At 40.2% G+C, this 19,255-nt stretch overlaps 1 protein-coding gene and 1 non-coding gene across 3 annotated transcripts in view; both read left to right on the plus strand.

The window, feature by feature from the left end:
• The first annotated feature begins 2,966 nt into the window (after nucleotides 1-2,966).
• On the plus strand, nucleotides 2,967-3,039 carry TRNAM-CAU (transfer RNA methionine (anticodon CAU)). Its single transcript has one exon. It is a non-coding gene; the product is annotated as a tRNA-Met (tRNA).
• Nucleotides 3,040-7,056: 4,017 nt separating this feature from the next.
• The window catches only part of PIK3R4 (phosphoinositide-3-kinase regulatory subunit 4), a 62,604-nt gene continuing 50,405 nt past the window's right edge, over nucleotides 7,057-19,255 (plus strand). For both annotated transcript variants that reach the window (XM_056800262.1, XM_056800263.1), the window contains exons 1-6: nucleotides 7,057-7,222; nucleotides 7,978-8,118; nucleotides 10,292-11,066; nucleotides 13,376-13,509; nucleotides 15,832-16,414; nucleotides 18,092-18,226. In XM_056800262.1, the coding sequence (XP_056656240.1) occupies nucleotides 10,331-11,066; nucleotides 13,376-13,509; nucleotides 15,832-16,414; nucleotides 18,092-18,226 (1,588 nt within the window). In that variant the 5' untranslated portion in view covers nucleotides 7,057-7,222; nucleotides 7,978-8,118; nucleotides 10,292-10,330. The remainder of the gene's footprint in view (nucleotides 7,223-7,977; nucleotides 8,119-10,291; nucleotides 11,067-13,375; nucleotides 13,510-15,831; nucleotides 16,415-18,091; nucleotides 18,227-19,255) is intronic.

Consider the following 19,255-nt stretch of genomic DNA (forward strand, 5'->3'; position numbering starts at 1 on the left):
CCCTTTCCTCTGGAGGTTTTTGATGGGATTAAGTTCAGCTGGGTTGGACTATATGTGCTCTGAGGCAAGAACCTCCCATAAGGCTGGAGCCAAATGGAAGGACCCAGCTGCCCAGGCTGCCAGTTCTTCGATCTCTCTCCGGCTGTTTCCCTGCCACCTATGTTGGACGCTCTGAGCCTGGCACAGCCCTGCCCACAAGGTAAACCCTCTAGACCAGCACCTTTGCCTGCCTAGAGGTTCCTGCTGCCGCTAGGGGCTCAGTGCTCTGAGTGGGGGTTGGGTCAGGGGTCCTGGGAACTTCCTTCTGCCTTCCCCTTAAACCCAAGTGTTCTCAGATTCTGGCTTTTGGGGGGGGGGAGTCCCTTTTGAATTAAGTCCAGCAGGAGTATCCTTGGCTCTGTCTTGTTGTTAGGTTTGATTTTCAGTGCCCTAGGAGCATTTAGTTTGTGATCAATAAGGAAGGGTTTTCACAGGGCTAAACTATTGCTGCTCCTAAGCCGCCATGTTGACTCCGCCACCCCTCCCCCCAGGTTTTACTTCTTGAGACTTTATCTCATCCCTGCAACTTTTGCTGATTTTTTTCCCAACATGCGAATATTCCTTTGCCTTAGGAAATATTAAAGGCCAGTTAAAAGTGCACACTTCTCTCTAACTCTTGATGGTTTACAAAGCACATTCTTCACAAGCCCCCTGGGTGGGAAGCAATATAAATATACTTCTTTGTACACTCCCAGATAAGGAAACTAAGGCTCCAAGGGATTAAGAGATGTGTCCCAATTTCAAAAAGCTGGGATACGAAGCCAAGCCTTCTGATTCCAAGCCTACTGCCTGCACTTCCTACTCCATCATGTTGTCTTTCAAGTGGTTTGCTTTAATGAGAAAGAAACGCAGCTTATACTCTGATCTCACTGTTGGGCATAGAAAATAAGCAAAGCTGTGAGATACATTTTTTTTTTAAAAGAATTGGGGTCATTATTTTTGTTCTTGTTCATCAAAAAGGGGCACCTAAGCCAAAATTGCTGATGGTATCAGCCTGGAAAAAGCCTGATTTCTGAGCTGTAATTGGATTGTCCAGGGCAGGTGGAACATGTTGCCCTGTATTTCTATGAGGGCGCCTACTTGCTTCATCTTTATTGGAGAGCCAGCTATTAAAAATTAGAGATATTTCCAAGGATTAGAGATATAAAATAACACGGAAAGCAGAGATAGACTTGTATGACATGTACTTCATCCTTAAATAACAACAGAACTGTTCAAAGCCTCCAAGTGCCCTGGGAAGCCATCCAGTGCAATTCTCTGTGCCATAGTCTCTGGATATCAACTTTTAGTTAGTTCTGAATTGCAGGAGAAAAGAGCAAAAATATGCAAAGCTTAAACACAAAAGAAATTTCTAATGTAAGTTAAATTTAAAGGTGAGCCAATAGCAAACCCAATAAAAAGTCCATGATAAAAATCCCTGTTGAAGAAGATTTAAAAATGTATGGAAAATGTTATTGCAATCTATATGTTATCTCCATGTGTTCCTGATGAAAGATGATGATACCAAGCCCCAGAATAAGGCAGAATCTACTTAATGAGATCTAGAATAATTCAAAAAGACCTTGTTTTAAGAGAAACTGAGGAAGGCCTAGGCCATCTAGTACACTGGATGATCAATTAATGGGAGGAAATGGACAAAAATCTACTCAACATGGGCAGCCATGGATGAATTGTGCTTTGTAGCACAGGAGGGAATTCTTTGGTGGTACAGTAGATAGAAAGATGGTCTTGGAATCAGGAAGACCTGAGTTCACATCTTTCGTCAGACAATTTGTAGTAGAGATATATTTGGCTGTGAAATAGTTTGTTGTTTCTTGGACTCCATTTGGACACTTGGGGACCATCTTGTAACTCTGACTTGTGACCCAGTTTTAAGTTGCTGAGGAATTGAATTTGCTAGCTGGCTTACTGAACCCCTTAGTCTCCCCTGAATGTGTATTCTGCTATCCTGTGTGTTTTTTATCCTCATCCCTGGCATGGGGCCATCACTGCCAAGAGCTCATCCATCACTGGTCTCTGATAGGGCTAAGTGTCAATGCATCACTAATAAAGTTTCCAGTAAATACTTCTGGACAATCCTTTTCACAATCCAACTGTATTACCAAGATGGGTGACAGATCAAGCCTAGAAAACTTCCTGTCCTTCTGGTCTAGGAGCTTCTGGCTAGGGCTAGGAACATGACCCTTGGGTCTAAAGCCTGTGAGTAGGGGAAGGGGGCCTTTTGGCCACAAAAGCATCAAGGCAAGCCTTGTACTACCTTGTGATATACATTTATTAGCTGAGAGACCCTGGGCTAGTCACCAGAACTCTCTCAGCCAGTCCTTATTTGTACAATGGGATAATCATCACAGGGCTGTTGGGAATATCAAATTGAAATCAAATGAGATAATTACATGGAAAGCATTATTGTTATTTATTATTTTTTTAAACCCTTACCATCATCTTAGAATAAATAATATTTATTATTATTGTTGTTGTTATACTCATATCAATCACATCACAGTTCTACTTGATTGAGTTCTTTATTATTAAGTTGTAGTTTCTACTAAGGATATTTATCATATCAATATATACTAAAAATTGGCTTATCAACCTATTTGTACATGTTATTTGTAAACATCTAGTCCATACTTCCAAAAAGAAAGTTTAATTAGTTTTTAACAAAATAAACATTTATAGATTACTCTTACTTCATGGAAGATCTCATAAAAAAAAGTAAAACTAAGAATATAGTTACTTTATCTGAAAAAATTACATGCAACATCTCACATCTTTAGAATCCCTTCCTCTATTTTTTTTTAAAAATAGAACTCTATTTTCTCTTTTCTCTCCTAAAAACACACATAATTAAGCAAAAGAAATTCCCTAATTGACTGTAAACATATATGTATGTATATGTATTTATAGGTAAATATAAAATATAAGGTGCCTCGTTAGCGTAGTAGGTAGCGCGTCAGTCTCATAATCTGAAGGTCGTGAGTTCGATCCTCACAAGGGGCACAATACTTTTTCTGGGGTGTATGGGGTGCTCAGGGAGGGATAGTATCTCTGGTATGGAGGGCTTGTCGTGCCCTTTTAGGGCAGCTCTCCAGCCCCTGACCCTCACCTGACACCCAGCTCTCACTTGTGGCTCCCAGTAGCTGCTAGCATGCAGCAGCGGCCACACCCCAGGCAACGGCTTCGACAGGCCGGCTAAACCTTGTGAGGGTAGCCATCGGGTCGTCGACCCCTGGTGAACTAAGGCTTTGCTCACCTAGCATGTGAAGACTGCTTTGGCCGAACAGACGGAAGAAAACCAATAAGAAGGTTCAACGGCTGAGATGGCGACGCAGCAAAGCACTGTGGAGTGCTCAGGGCGTGTTGGAGCACAAAAGACAACACGGCCATCCAATGCAGCTGAGGAAGTCTCCAGATATAATGATTTTTTGTGCCAATGGACCCAGGCTTCCAACGCCGAGAGAGTGGGACTGTCTCTGTGCAACGACTTTTCCACTTAAATCTCCTTCATGCACAAGTGTCTTTGTGCACACTCAGCTATACACCATAGATGAAAACGCACAAAGACAATCGTCATCCACCGAGAGACTACTACCATCATGTAAATATATCCTTATGTATTATATATAGTTCTCTTTCTGTATCCTTAATCTGTCATGTTTAGGTCATGGATAGTATGTTTCATCTTTGGTCCTCTGGGATCATGAATGGTCATTGTTTTGGTCAGAGTTCTTACAGCTTTCTAAGGTGTTTATTTTTACAGAGTTGTTACTGCATAACTTATTCTCCTTGTTCTACTCGTTTTGTTTTTCATCATTAAGTCTTTGAAAATATTCATCTTTATAATATTGACATTATAGTATAAATTGTTCTTTCATTTCTGCTCCTTTCACTCTGTACCAATTCATATATGTCTTCCCATATCTCTTTGAAATCACCAGTTTCTTATAGTACAGTTGTACTCCATTACATTCATATATATTATTCAGTCACTTATCAATTGTGGACAGTGTCTTAGTTTCCAATTTTTTGCTATTATAATTATTTTTGTATGCAAAGGGATTTTTTTCTCTTTCTTTGATCCTTTTTTGGGTATAGGTCTAGCAGTAATATGGCTGAGTCAAAGGGTATGTACTACTTGGTATTGTTTGTATATAATTAAAAATTGCTTTCCAGAATGGTACTCATTCACAGGTCCACCAACCATTCATCAATATGCTTGCTTTTATCAGAGAAACTTGCTGCAAAGATGTTTTCTTGGGTTGTTTTTATTTTAATCTTACCTTTATTAGATTTATGAAAATACTTTTTAGTTTTCTGTTATCAAAACTATCCATTTTATCTTCTGTAATCCTCTCACTATTCCTTATTTGGTTTGAACTTTTCTTATAACCAAAGATGATAGGTAATTTTTTCCATGTTCTTGAATTTACTGACATTTTATATCTGGGACATTTATTTATTTGGAGATTATCTTTGGAAAAAAGTGTGAAGTGTTAATCTAAATCTAATTTCTTCCATACTGTTAATCTAATTTTCCCAGCAGTTTCTGCCAAATTAGGAAGTTGTTCTCATTTCAGTAGCTAAAGTCTTTATGTTTATCAAATTCTAGGGTCTTAAAATGAATTTTCTTCTATTTGATGTGTACCTAATTGGTTTCACGCATTGACTGATCTGTTTTTTAACCAGTACCAAATTTTTGTTTGTTTTTAAAATCCTTACCTTTTGTCTTAGAGTCAATATTGTTTATTGGTCCCAAGGCAGAAGAGGTGGAAGGGCTAAGCAATGGAGGGGAGGGGTTAAGTGATTTGCTCTGGGTTATACAAGCTAGGCAGTGACAGAGGTCACATTTGAACCCAGGAACTCCTGTCCTTAAACCTGGCTCTCAATCCACTGAGCCACCTAGCTCTTCCAAAGTGTTTTTTAATAATTACTGCTTTGTGATATAGTCTAAAATATGGAACTTCTGGGTTCTCATTTTTCTCATTCTTTTAATTATTTACCTTTAGATTCTTGATATTTTTTGCTCCATAATTATTTTATTATTTTTTCTAGTTTTGTAAAATAGTACTAGTACAGTATGGAACAAGTAAATTAACTTAGGTAGTATTCTTATTTTAAATATATTGGCTCTTCCTACCCATGAGCAAATGGTATTTGCCCAATTATTTAGGTTTGTTTTTATATATGTAAACAGGTTTCTAGTTGTATTTGCATTGTGTGGCGTTGTTCTTGTATGTCTCTTAAAAGGTAGACTCCCAAATATTTTATATATTCTGTGGCAATTTTAAATGGAATTTCTATTTCTTTCTCTTCTTGATGTTTTAGGGTTAGGTTTTGAGAATAAGGTGAAATATGGCTGGGCCTGCTTAAAAGTAGGAGTCCAGGTGAGGCCGACTTTTGGATAGAAGTTATGGAGATTGAAAGGTTAAAAACATCCAAAGTACGGTCTCTCATTTGGGCCATAAAGGGAAGAAGATATGCTACTTTTTCATCTTTATAACATTTTTATGAGAATGATTTATTTACATGAATATTAAGGCTATTCTTCATAAAAATATGAGAAAGAATAGCTGTGCTTCCATAAATGATAATGGCATACTACATCCTTACCGCCACACAACAGTTTGAAAGGCATAAAGGACAACATTCTGCTAGGTTTATTGTTTGTTGATGACCAAAAAAAAGTCCATTTGATTTGGTAGCCTGGTTTGTTAGCTCTCTTCCAATAAGGAGTCAGTCTCCTATGCATATATTAAGACTGTACAAGATTCCTCGACAGATGCAACCAACAGAGTTAATTCTATCCAATAACTTTCATCATTGACTTTAGGTGAGGTATGAAACAGGAATATGTATGCTCACCAGTAGTGTTTACCACTGTCACAAGGGGGAAAAGGAAAAAGTGGAACTTTAGCTGAGACTTGACAGAAGCCAGGAAAGCCAGTCACCCAAGTTCTCAATTTGGGGGCCATCCTTTACTCTAGACTCTCGTTTATCCAATCAGTTACTAAATCTGCTCTTTCTACCTCCAACATCTTTCCCATCTCTCTCTTTCTCTCAAACACCACCCTAGTTGAGAGAGCTAGGAGGCACAAGAGGAAAGCATGCTGGACTTAAGAGTCAAGTAAACCTGTATTTAGATCCTGTTTCAGACACCAGCTGGTGATACTCTTGAGTATATCACCTAACTTCTATCTGCCTTAGTTTTCCCATCTGTAAGATGGGGATAAGTTAATAATAGCATACTTTAAAGGATTATTTTGAGGTTCAAATTAGATATATGTAAAGAGCTTTGTAAACCTTAAAGGTCTCTATTTATAATTATTGATTTGTTGTAGGAGAAACACACCTAAATTTGTAGCAAGATCTCACTCCATTAATGGGAGATTCAAACTCTATTCAATACAGAAAAAAGAAAAGAATTTTATTTGAAGAAGAGGTTAAAGGTAGTATAATAGTCTAATACCTGGTGGAATAGCCTGAGAGCTCATCAAATAGCCTTAGAGCTGATGGATAAGCCTCGGGGATAGTAGAGTAGCCTCTCTGGAGCTGATGGCTCTCTATTACCTCGAGGATTAAACTTACATTCTTCTGTTTGGCATTTCAAAGCCCCTCATAGCCTCTTACCTCTCTTTCCAATCTTTTTGTATATTATTCTCCTTTAGGAACTCTGTGGCCCAGAGTGACTGCTTGGCCCCTGCCCTCAGACTCTCTAGCTCCCTCCGAATACGGGTTCGAGGACCACATTCTATAAGATTTCCCTTCCCCCCTGGATCCTCCTTCCCAATGACTGCCTTGTACCTGGTTACTATCTCCCTGTTTAGTTGAAGTTTCTCATCAGGCCGGAATGTAAGCTCCTTGGGGGTAGAAATTGTTTCTCTTTGGTCCCCGAAAGAACCTCGGCTCAGAGGGGACTTCATTGAAGCGAGGTGGCCGGAGATCTCAGCGTCTTCCGTCTCTATCATCTCCTAGCAACGGAGGCGCCCCAGCAGGGCTTCCTCTTTTCCCCCTCGTTACGTCACTTCCGCGGCGTCCCGGAAGTTAGGTCCAACCGGTCTGTTTCCCCGCGGGCTGCGGGTCCTGGCGCTGCGGTTGGGGAGCCGGAGGTGGGAGGTGCCAGGGCATCGGTGGGCCGGACCCCACCTGCGCCCCTCCGTCCGTCCGTACATCCCGCCGCAGCGAGGTGGGCTAGGTGTAGGCCGGCAAGGGGGCGGGTGGGCTGGGTCGGGCCTGGGGGTGGTCCCTGTCTCCCTCTCCAGCCCCAACCTACGGACTGGCCCGCCCCCGCACCCCTAGTCAGCCCCTCCCCCAGACCCCTTCTTTTCTGAGACTGGTTCTTACTCCCGCCCCCTCCCACCAGCTGATCTACCCCTGTCCCCAATCTCTCAGGCCCGGCTCTTTTACTAGTCTCCTTGATTTCCTCCCAGTCACTCCTCCCCCGCCCCTATTTTACTTGGTTCTACCCTCCCCCCTATCCTTTGACCTCTGCCTCCCACCTTTCACTGATTTCTTCTCCCCAAACTCTGAGAAGCGAATTCCCTTCTCCCCTCCCTCCGCCAGACGTGGCTTTCCTCAGCCTCCACAGATTTCCCCTCCTCAGTCGCCCTAGGGGCGAACTCCCCCTTCCCCCCACCCCCTACATACTTTACTCTTCCCTCTTCCCCGCTTTTGGAGCCTTTTCCACGTTCCCTTCCACCCAGCTCCTGGTCTGGTCCCTGATATCCTAGCTTGTTTCCTGCAAATCTACCCATTTTTCTCTCCTTTTCAAAACTGGGAAGTGTAGCTCATTTAAGACCCCAGTCTTGTTTTTGTTTCTTTTTTTTTTTTTGGAGGGGGCGGGGGGATGCTCAAGTTAACCACAGTAGAGTTTGGCTGCAGCTGTTGGCATTGTGGCTTCTTAGTTAAGTTTCATTTTTATTTTTGCTTTAATTTTAACAGCTTTGGTCAGGATTCTTCTCTGCCTCTCCCATCTTTCCTCACAGTGGAATGGAAGCCACTTGACCTTTAAGAGAGGACTTTATGGTTTACAAAGCACTTTACAAAGCCTGTCTCATTTGATCCTCACAACAACGCTGTGAGGTAGGTATTACAGGGATTAATTATCCCCATTTTCTATGGTTGAAGGAAATGAGACTTGGGTTAGGCTGGTCATCAAACATTTATCCGGCTTGCTTTTTTTTTTTTATTAAGAAAAAAAAATTTTTAAACCAATACTATATATTGGTTCCAAGGCAGAAGAGCAGTAAAGTCTAGGCAGTGGGGGACCAAATGCCTTGCCCAGGATCACACAGCTAGGAAGTTACCGAGGTCAAATTTGAACCCAGGACCACCAATCTCCAGTCCTGGTTCTCCATTCACTGAGTCACCTAGCTGCCTTGTATTGTGCTTTTTGTGTGTCAAGTACTGTGATAAATGCTAGGGATTAAAAAAAAAAGGTAAAGATAGTCTTTGCCCTCAAAGAACTCACAGTCTAAGGGAGGAGATAACATGCAAACAGTCATGTGCAAACCATATACAAGGTAAATGTGGACTAATCAACAGAGGAAGGAACTAAGGTTAAAGGGGTTTGAGAAGGGCTTCTCATAGAAGGTGGTATTTTAGCAGGAACTTGAAGGAAGCCAGGAGGCTGAGAAGAACATTCCAAGCATAGAGGACAGCTAGGCAAAATGCACAGGCTGGAGAGATTGAGTCTTATATGAGGAACAGTAAGGAAACCAATGTCATTGGATTGCAGATGGTCCGAGTGAGTAAGGGAAACCTTGGATGTGGCCAAGTTATTAAGGGCTTTGAATTGCAAAGAGAAGATTTTGTTTTTAATCCTAGAGTCAGTATGTATTTACTAATCACTTACTATGTGCCAGGCACTATACTAAACTCTGGAGAGTCACAAAAAGGCAAAAGATAGTACCTGCCTCTAAGGAACTCATAGTCTAACAGGGAAGCAACATGGGAATAATTATGTACAAACAAAATAGATATAGGGCAAATTGGAGATGATCCTAGATGTAATTAGGTTGCTGCCACCAGAATTGATTGAATGGGGGTGGGGGGCAGGGTGGCATGGTTACATCTGTCCAGGAAGATCAGTTTGATAGCTTAGTGGAGGGCTACAGCTGGGAGATATTTGTGGCAGAGACAGTCCAGCAGACTGGCATAGGTGAGGTGTTGAGGGCCTGTAGCCCATGTCAGAGAAGGGGACATGTAAGAGAGATGTTATGAAGGTAAAATTAACAATACTTGGTCACATGTGAGATATGAGAGAAAGTCGAGAGTCAGGGATGAAATCTAAGTTGGGAGGCTCGATGACTGGGTGGGAGGGTGGAGGTGGGTGCCCTTGACAGGATTAGGGAAGTTTGGAAGATGGGGGAGGTTTCTGGGGAAAGAAGAGTTTGGTTCTGGACATTTGAGTTTAAGATGTCTGTGGGACATCTAGTTCCTGACATTGTCTAAGTCTTAACCTGGCAGATCCAGTTGTTGGCTGATTTAATTGACTAACCACTAGCTATTAAGGGTCCCAACTCAGATTTGAATTTAGGTGTTTTGAATCCAAATCCAGCAAATTTTCTAATATACCAAGTGTTGATGCACATCAAGAAGGGCTATGTGAGAGTGTAACTGGATAAGAGATAGGATGATAGAGTTAGTGCTCAAAGAAACTTAGAGGTCTAGGCCAAACCACTCCTTTGCACAGGTAAGAATCATATTTGAAATGATTTACCTGTATTTAGTGAATTGAAATCAAGTTCTTTGGCTCCCAAATCCAGAATTCTTCTCACTTTAACCCTGCTAAGATGGCTCCCTTTTTTTGATCTTGCTTTTGTGGCACTTCAATTGACTACTTGTACAAAATGACAATGTGTTAGTATTGTGTAGTTTCCTTTTTCCTCCCCCCCCACCCCCCCTTCTAGGCTAGGGTGATGCTTCTTTTATGCTCAGCCGTAGCACTGAACTTAGGATAGATGCTAAATAAATATTTTTTAAATTGAGTTTTTTAAATCAAAGAAAGGTAAATTCTTCACATTCTCAACTTAATGCATAAATGACACATTTCACTTTATTTTCCCAGATGGCTAGATCTTAGTTACAGACTATTTTCAAATAAGAACATCTTGAATATAGAGAATAACTAGAAGCTACTAGTGTTAATGAAAGCACTTGGTACATTTATCTCTTAAGGAAGAGAGAAGGCACATAAATGGAATGTGATTGTCTCCTGTACTATCTTTTTCATCTATCTTTTTTTTTTTTGTAGATATCTTCTCTTGACGATATTGACAGGGATTCTGTCATTATGGGAAACCAGCTGGCTGGCATTGCCCCCTCCCAGATCCTTTCTGTGGACAGCTATTTTTCAGACATCCATGATTTTGAATATGACAAAAGCCTGGGGAGTACCCGATTTTTTAAAGTTGCTCGAGCCAAGCACAGAGAAGGCTTGGTGGTAGTGAAGGTCTTTGCAATTCAGGATCCAACCTTACCTTTAACTAGCTACAAACAGGAACTGGAAGAGCTGAAGATCAGGCTTAATTCAGCACAGAACTGTCTACCATTCCAGAGAGCCACAGAAAAAACATCGGAAAAAGCGGCTCTGCTCTTCAGGCAATATGTCCGAGACAACCTCTATGATCGGATCAGCACCCGTCCATTCTTAAACAATATAGAAAAGCGGTGGATTGCTTTCCAGATCTTGACTGCAGTGGACCAAGCTCACAAATCTGGAGTCCGACATGGGGACATCAAAACTGAAAATGTCATGGTAACCAGTTGGAATTGGGTTCTCCTAACAGACTTTGCCAGTTTTAAACCTACTTACCTTCCAGAAGACAACCCTGCTGATTTCAATTATTTCTTTGACACATCACGGAGGAGAACTTGCTATATTGCTCCCGAGCGCTTTGTGGATGGTGGCATGTTTGCCACAGAGTTAGAGTGCATGAAAGATCCTTCTACCCCATTGGTAGATTTGACAAACAGCAACCAGAGAACAAGAGGGGAACTGAAGCGTGCAATGGACATCTTTTCTGCGGGTATATTTGAGTTGCTTAAATATCCTAAGTGACAGATACTCCCCCCAGATTGCAGTGATGACTCATACTGCTTTAATTTGTTAAATCTTGAGAAAATAGTATGTTGGTATGATGACACTCTTTCCAATAGTTGCCACTGACAGGAATAGCTTGAATTTCTATGGCACTTTAAGATTAGCCAAGAGCTTTATAAGTGACATTTTTTTTTAACCCTTGTAAATGGAGCATTGGTTATTTTAGACAAAAATGCCCATATTTGTGAATTTTTTCATGATTTAAAAAAATTTTTGCCATGAGATTACATTATTTGTGAGTTTAATTTGAGTTCAATTCACTAAAAAAGTTGAAGCCAATTTTAAATAGGTCAAGGAAATTTGTGATTAAAGATTAGTGCATTTGTTCATCCTAAAATATATATTTGTAGAGCTTATACCCACAGCTGCTTTTTGGAGTTGCATATACAGAATGACTTAAATATTCTTATTCTGAGGCCTTCCTCTGCTTGATCTAGCCCACTTATTTGTCTCTTGATAGTGCCCCCGAGAGATTCTTATTAACTTCATAAGTTTACTTATCTGGTAACATTCTAGTTTTTCTTAATCTGTAGATTTCTGACTGATATAGTTATGTGAGCTCTTTTTAGGCCTACTTATAGTTTTAGTCTCTTATTTCTTTTACTTCTTGGGGGTGGGTAATGATTTCCACTTGCTGTAGAAATAACTTTTAAAACACTTTCCCAAATTGATCATTTAAAAAAAACACTTACCTTTCATCTTAGAATCAATACTGTGAATTAGTTCCAAGGTAGAAGAGTGGTAAGGGGTCAAGTGATTTGCTCAGTGTCACACAGCTAGGAAATATCTGAGGTCAGATTTGAACCCAGGACCTCCCTTCTCTAGACCTAGCTCTCAGTCCATTGAGCCACTCAGCTATCCCCTCAAATTGATCATTTTTAATTTTCATGCAGTGTTTCCTAAATCTGTTATGCCATTCTTTCATAGACTTTCTTTCATAGTCACCTCCTCTTGTAGCCTTCATTTTCTTTCATCCTGAAAAGACTCAAATTATTTTGTCCCTGTCATACAGCATTCCGTTCATCCTCCTGTAAGAGATGGGCATCCTTGCCTCTTTCCCTTCCTCATTTCTAAAGATGTTTTGGATAGGCTTCAACACTTTCTAAGTTGAGTGCCACTTTTCTAGTTTGTGGATCCATTTTAATGGCTCCTCTCTGTTGATTTGGGGAAAGTAATTGTATCCCTCTGACTCTCATCCATGATACATATGTCCCAAACTTTGTGAGTGGCTGGTAGTCTTGAAACAGCATAGACATCACTGATAGATTCCATAAAATAAATAGAAATTCTTCCCCCAGACTTCTCTCTTTGCACAAAACAATAAAACTCTCTAATGAACCAGTTCCTTAAAACCCCCACTACATACTACTCTTGTGCTCCATTCTATGAGTGATGGTCATCACATAGGAGTCATTCTATCTCTTATTTCAGCCTGTACCATTAGATAGTTAGAAATAAATATTATAAGGGCTTTGTTAAGCCTGTTTGACTCTGACTGTGCCTTTATTCAAAGAAATGTCCTTGCCTGCTTGGGAACAGGGGTCTGTTTTCCATTCTTGGGTTCTTAAGTCTTGTGCAAGTTTGAGTGAATAGCATGTGCTGCTTTATTAGCAGCCCTTTCTTGAGGGAAGGTCTCAGATCCCATACTATTAAAGTTTCATATTTCTTGTGACAAGGCTCAATTGATTAACTTTAGAAAAAAAGTTTTTTAACCTAATAGTAGGAAACCTGTTTTCCCAGATTCCCATCTCCCTCCTTGCAGTATGAGAAAGGATTAATGAAACTTTGTACATTTGGGTTCCTGAGTTGAGGGTTGTAAGAGACTTTATATCGTATCCAGTCTCCTTATTTTATAAATGGACAAACTGAGGCCCAACACAGTGAGTTAATATTTACATATGGACTAGGTTCTGCATTTGGTCAGCACTTTACAATTTGGTATGACTTGTGGACTTCTGGCCAGTCATAGACCCTCTTGGAACCTGAGTGTGTGCTCATCAGTAAAATGGGGACAGTAGTGCCTATTTATGTGACCCAGCTTGTTATGCACCTCAAGTAGAATAATGGATATAAAGTGCTGTGTAAATGCCAGCTCTTGTTATCAGTAGTAATTCAATTTACTTTTTCTTATAGAAGTTCTAGGAACTTGTTGAAATTCTTATTCTGGAAGAAAATGTGTTGGATTTCATTTGTTGTACCTCATTTGCTGTAGAGGTTACATTTTATGTTTTCCAGGTTGTGTAATAGCTGAGCTATTTACAGAAGGGGTCCCACTATTTGACTTGTCCCAGCTTTTGGCCTATAGAAATGGACACTTTTTCCCTGAACAAGTGCTAAGCAAAATTGAGGACCGTAGCATCAGAGAATTGGTAAGTGTGGAAAAATTTGTGATAAGCACATTGTGAAAAAACCTCTGAAAATTCTTGTTTTAGGGATAACCTATTACTCTGATCATCCCACACCTGGCATCATCATTTGTCTGGAACAGTGTGAAACCTGGAATTGGGCAAGAAAGCCTTTAAACTCATCACAAGGGTATTGGCTTTTACTGTGTAGAAGCCAACTGATGCCCTCTCCCTTTTTGGGCCCAAAGCCTTTTTGACTTAATTTCACACATGGTACTCGTTTATCTGGTGTCCCTTGGTGTCTTTTAGGAGTGCTGTAAATTACAGTCAGGGAGGAAAAGAAGAAGAGAAATGCAGGAAATGAGGCAAGGCCACAGACACAGCTCACTGTTATTTATTCTTAACAGTGAGAGGACATGAATAGAGTATAGTATCTCAGCATTCCAGGGCCATCCATACCTCCAAGACCCCTGAGGTCTATACTTTTGAGTGAGTTGAGGAGACAGAACTACAAACAATATTATAGCCCAGGGAATTGAGTCATTTTGCCCTGAGGGAATAATAATTTAACAGTAATACTAGCAACCAGCATTTTTTGGCCCAGGTGCTTTATTAACCCTGAGAAGTAGATGTTATTATCCTGTTAAACGATTAAGGAAGCTGAAGCCAACAGGTTAAGTGACTTGGCCAGAGTCACACGGCTAGTTACGGGTCTGAGCTTGGGTCTTCTTAATTCCAGGTCTAGCCCTTTATCCACTGGACTATCTAGCTGCTTAGCTGGGCATCAGGATATTAAAGCAGAATACAGTAATTGGTAAACTTTAGTCACTGAGAAAAGGCTGGGTAGTATGTTCTCTTTAAGACAAGGAAGCTTGTCCTACATTTTGAATTTCCATGTAAATTAAATGATATGCTTAAAGAATTAAGCTTCATTTACCTGGAAATATTACTCTTGGATAATGCCACATAATTTCATTTTAAGTGTGCAGTTTCAGACATTCTCAGAATTCTTACCACCTCTTTCAGATGATACCTTGGTGCCTTCATTATTTGTTTCTTTAATCTGATACCTAGACCATATTCTTAGACCTGAACATTCAGCAAGCAGATAATGGAATTTTTTGTTGTGAATAACTGATGGACCAGAGAACATATAGTTTTGAGAAGAGAAGAATAAGCAGGGATATACTTTCTGTTTTTAGTTATTTGAACAACCGTAGAAAAATTAGCCAAATTTTAAGAGCCAGATTTCAGCTCACTTAGTGCTGTATGAAGATGGAATGGACTTTTACTACCTTTTTAAAAAACAAAACAAAACAAACACCTTCCATTTTAGAATCCATACAAGTATTGAGTACAAGTCTGAAGAGTGGAAAGGGGTAGGCACTTGGGATTAAGTGATTTGCCCAGGGCCACAAAGCTAAGCAGTGTCTAAAACCAGATTTTAATCCAGGACCTTTGACTCCAGGCCGGGCACACCATTCCCTGTGCCTCCTAACCTTTTTGAGTTAGTGAGTTCTCTGTCACTGGTAGTATTCAAGTGACGCTAAATCCCTTCCTGTCTTAGATGTAGAGTGGTCTTGTGTCTGAGATGTGTGCCAAGAGGTCAGATTAGATGAACTGAAAGGTCCTTTTTGACTTCAGAATGTTAGGATTTTGTCATTCTAAATATCTGATAAGATCCAAGAACATATAGTGAGATTTTGGAAACAGCTGATAAAAACTTTGAACCGTTCATGTGGGATAGAACAGACAGTGAAACCTGTGATGATCTGGAATGACATACTTAAATAGAACTCACTACCTTTTCCAGGTGATATATAGATATGACATGGTCATAAGCAATTTTAAAAATTGTTGGACAGTTTATTCATTTGAATCCTTCATCACACCATTATTTATAAAGCAAGCATAGATCCACCAACCAACAGAACTAATGAACCACTTTTTTTCTTCTTTCCATCTCTGCATCAATATTGGATAACTGGTGTTTCTTGCTGAATTTTTGACCTCCTAATAATCTTTGGTAGTCCAGTGAGATCCAAGTGGCAACTTGGATGACTCATTTATTACTGACATATATTGATCAGTGAACTCCAGGACCTAGCTTTCCATCCATGGCATCTCTGCATCATTCACACTGTTCTCTGGTTCTGTGGTGTCCTCTAGGCCTCTAAATGTGGGCAGAGGGACATTAGCTTGGACTTCCCCAGGCTGCTACATTGCTCTGAGGTTACTCTGTTATGAATTTCCATCATAAAGATTCTTATATCATTTTTCATCTTAGCTTAATTAGGATTTCTAACTACCTATATATTCTCTTTGATTCATTCATGCTTGGTGCAGGTGACCCAAATGATCCATTGTGAACCTGAGAAACGTTTAGAGGCTGAAGATTACTTAAAGCAACAGCGTGGCAATGCCTTCCCTGAAATATTTTACACGTTCCTCCAGCCTTACATGGCCCAATTTGCTAAGGAGACATTCCTCTCTGCCGATGAGCGTATCCTGGTCATAAGGAAGGATTTGGATAACATCGTCCACAATCTCTGTGGACATGATCGAACAGAAAAAGCTGAGGGCGAGACAAAAGAGAATGGACTGGTGATTCTGGTGTCTGTTATCACTTCTTGTCTGCAGACCCTTAAGTCTTGTGACTCCAAACTGGCCGCTTTGGAGCTCATACTACACTTGGCCCCAAGGTTAAGTGTAGAAATTCTTCTGGATCGCATCACACCTTATCTTTTGCATTTTAGCAATGACTCTGTGCCCAGGGTGAGGGCAGAAGCTGTGAGGACACTCACCAAGGTTCTGGCTCTTGTCAAAGAGGTGCCCCGAAATGATATCAATATCTATCCGGAGTATATTTTGCCAGGAATAGCGCATCTGGCTCAAGATGAAGCCACTATTGTCAGGCTTGCTTATGCTGGTAAGAGTTTATCCTCTAACTACTGATTACATAGACATTTTTGTACATTATTGACTGTAATCCTTACAGAATTCTCTTTAATTTTAGTGGGAATTAAGGTTTTTCTTCTAAAACTAAGGTCACATATATTTAAAAAGGTGTTTTGAGATGATGTTATAAGGTTACAACTTTAATGACTTCTAGATGTCTTCCTACTCTTGACATTTTTTAGTAGCAAGTAATGATTGGAGAGAACAGATTCTTAGAACTTCTTAGGGAGTTGTAAAGTTACACATTTATGGAATATAGAATTAGCTTAAGTGCTTAACTAAACTAACTGACTTATCAAATGTAAGTAAAACGAAACCATACCAAGTGGAGCAAAGAAAAAAATCCCCCCAGTCAGTGTCAGAGACAGCCAACTACAATTCAGAGACCAAGAAAAGAGAACAAGTGCAGTCATTCCTCCATGCACCCAGGAGTCAGCATTAGTGCTCACATGGCATTGGCTCCAAGAACACATGGCCTAAAGGCCTCCCAATGGGAACAGCTTTGAAGACTTAGGAGTATTCAGTTAAAAAGTGTTCCAAGTGTGTCAGTAGAGCTTCATCCAATTACATAGCATGGTACAAGGATCGAGATTCATTACAATCCTTAGCTCCTTAGTCTGTTTTTTGAATACTAAAATGCCAGTGTGTAGAAAGAACCTGGGAATTTCATCCTTCTCCAATGATGTCAAATCATTGACAGCTGGGAAGTAGTGGTTAGGGTGGGAAATAGGAAAAGTGTAAATTGCTAATTTAATCAGACCATCTTCTAATCTAGAGACTCCTTTCTCAGGATAGTGTTTGCCTGGTGCCAAGAGGGGGCTCTTAGGCAAGCTTTACTTTGATTTAACGTCATTAATTGGTTTTGAGAAAATGGGACATTGGGTGAAAAGCCAGGACAAAAGGCAGTTATTCCCATAGAGTGATATCAAACAGAAGAGACTTGCCCAGGGACACACATGCAGATGATCCAAAGCTTAGAGCTGACACTCATAGTGCTGGAATGGATCAGGCTGTACTGGTGAGGAGGAGAACTGAGAGGCCTGGCCTTGGTGTAGCGTGACCTCTGAAATTTCCATTCTGTGAAATGAGGGTGGGTGAGAGGAGAGAAAGATCAAAGAAGCCTCTGATTGCTGGGAGGGGAGATGAACAGGGGACTAGCTCTCCTCCCCAATTCCCTTTTTTGTTACAATCAAGCTAGAGATGATAGCACCTGCAGCAGAATCTGTTAAGATACTTAACAGTCCCCTGGACTTAGTACCCTGGTCAGAGGGATCTGCTGATGGGCATTATGTAGAGAGCAGACTTTAGGGTGGTTCTCAGTATGATGTATTATTCACACAGGTTTTATCAATGGCATTGCTTAGGGCAACCTTTTTGGAACATATAACATTCATTTTTGGGTTTAGGTTACAAGAGTGCCTTCTGAGGTTCATAGTTTTGAAAGCAAACTGAATTATGAGGTTAGTAATTAGAAGTTTGATTAACTTGGTTATTTTGATAATGTATTACACAGCTCAAATATTTTCCCTAGTTGTAAGACAAGATTTTTTTTTGGAGGGGGAATGGGGTAGTACAGAATGAAAATGATTCTGATATAAGATTATATTAATAAGGATGATTGTTTTCATTGTTTTTCTTCATCTTATAGAAAACATAGCATTACTGGCAGAAACTGCCTTGAGATTCCTGGAGTTGGTACAGCTGAAAAATCTCAATATGGAAAATGACCCAAATAGTGAAGAATTAGATGAAGTTTCACACCCCAGTGAAAATTATGACACAGGTAATGTGGCTTTCATTTTCAGGCTGCCTTTCCTCTCAGAGGTTTTGGACTAACCAGCTCAGCCCTGGCCAGGGGGAGGAAGTCTGAAACAAAGCTGGGAAGTGAGCACACTTCCTCCCTTACTCTGTAACCAAACAGTGACCACGCTTTTACCATGCTTAGTAATTCCATATTCAGATTCTAATTTTATATATTTTTGCATATTTTAGATTTTTTTTTGTTTCTATATTTCTCCCAGGGAAACTTTAATCTTTACATCACTATTTCTGTCTTTTTTAAATCTGCAGGAGTTAACAGTAGTTAAAAAATCCCAACTTCTGTCTCCTCATCTAAATGTATTTTGATGTCCTTAAATAATAAATAAAAAAGCCTTTGCCTTAGGACTTCTCTGTGAGCTTCCTTTTCAGAGCTGGTCTCTTCTGTTTGGTAACTACAGAAAGGCTCCCTGTTGTCCAGGGCCCCGCTTTTTTTCCTTTTAGCACGCATCACAGCACTGAGCACATTGTAATGCCTGGAATAGATGCTCACCAAATAATGAATGAAAGGATTCAGAATCACCCAAAGAAATGTAGACTTGCAGAAGTGTGGAGCTCAAGAGGATCTTAGAAGCCATTTTATAGCTGAGGCCAGAGAGGTAAAGTGATGTGTATAAAGCCATATGGTCAACAAATAGCAGTGATCTTTGAATTAGACTGAAGGGTCAGATGAATAATAGAATCATGAGGTGTTTGACTGAATAAGGCTTTTTAATAACACAGGGTGGAATCACTCCTACTTTTGGAATAAACTAAAGGCTCTAGGTGGAGATTTGATGAATCAGTATTTAGAAAGTGTATATTTATGTGCCAAGCACTATGCCGGCTATTGAGAAGCCAAAGAATGAAACAATTCACCCTTCTAATGGAGCTTCCATTCTATTGAGGATGACACGTACATATATAAGTATGTAGTAAATAAATCTGGACAGAATACTATAAGAGGATTGGGAAGAGAGCACCTAACAATGGAGGAGAAGATCAGGAAAGGTAG

The sequence above is a fragment of the Monodelphis domestica genome, chromosome 5 (genome assembly GCF_027887165.1).
Source record: "Monodelphis domestica isolate mMonDom1 chromosome 5, mMonDom1.pri, whole genome shotgun sequence".
NCBI lineage: Eukaryota > Metazoa > Chordata > Mammalia > Didelphimorphia > Didelphidae > Monodelphis > Monodelphis domestica.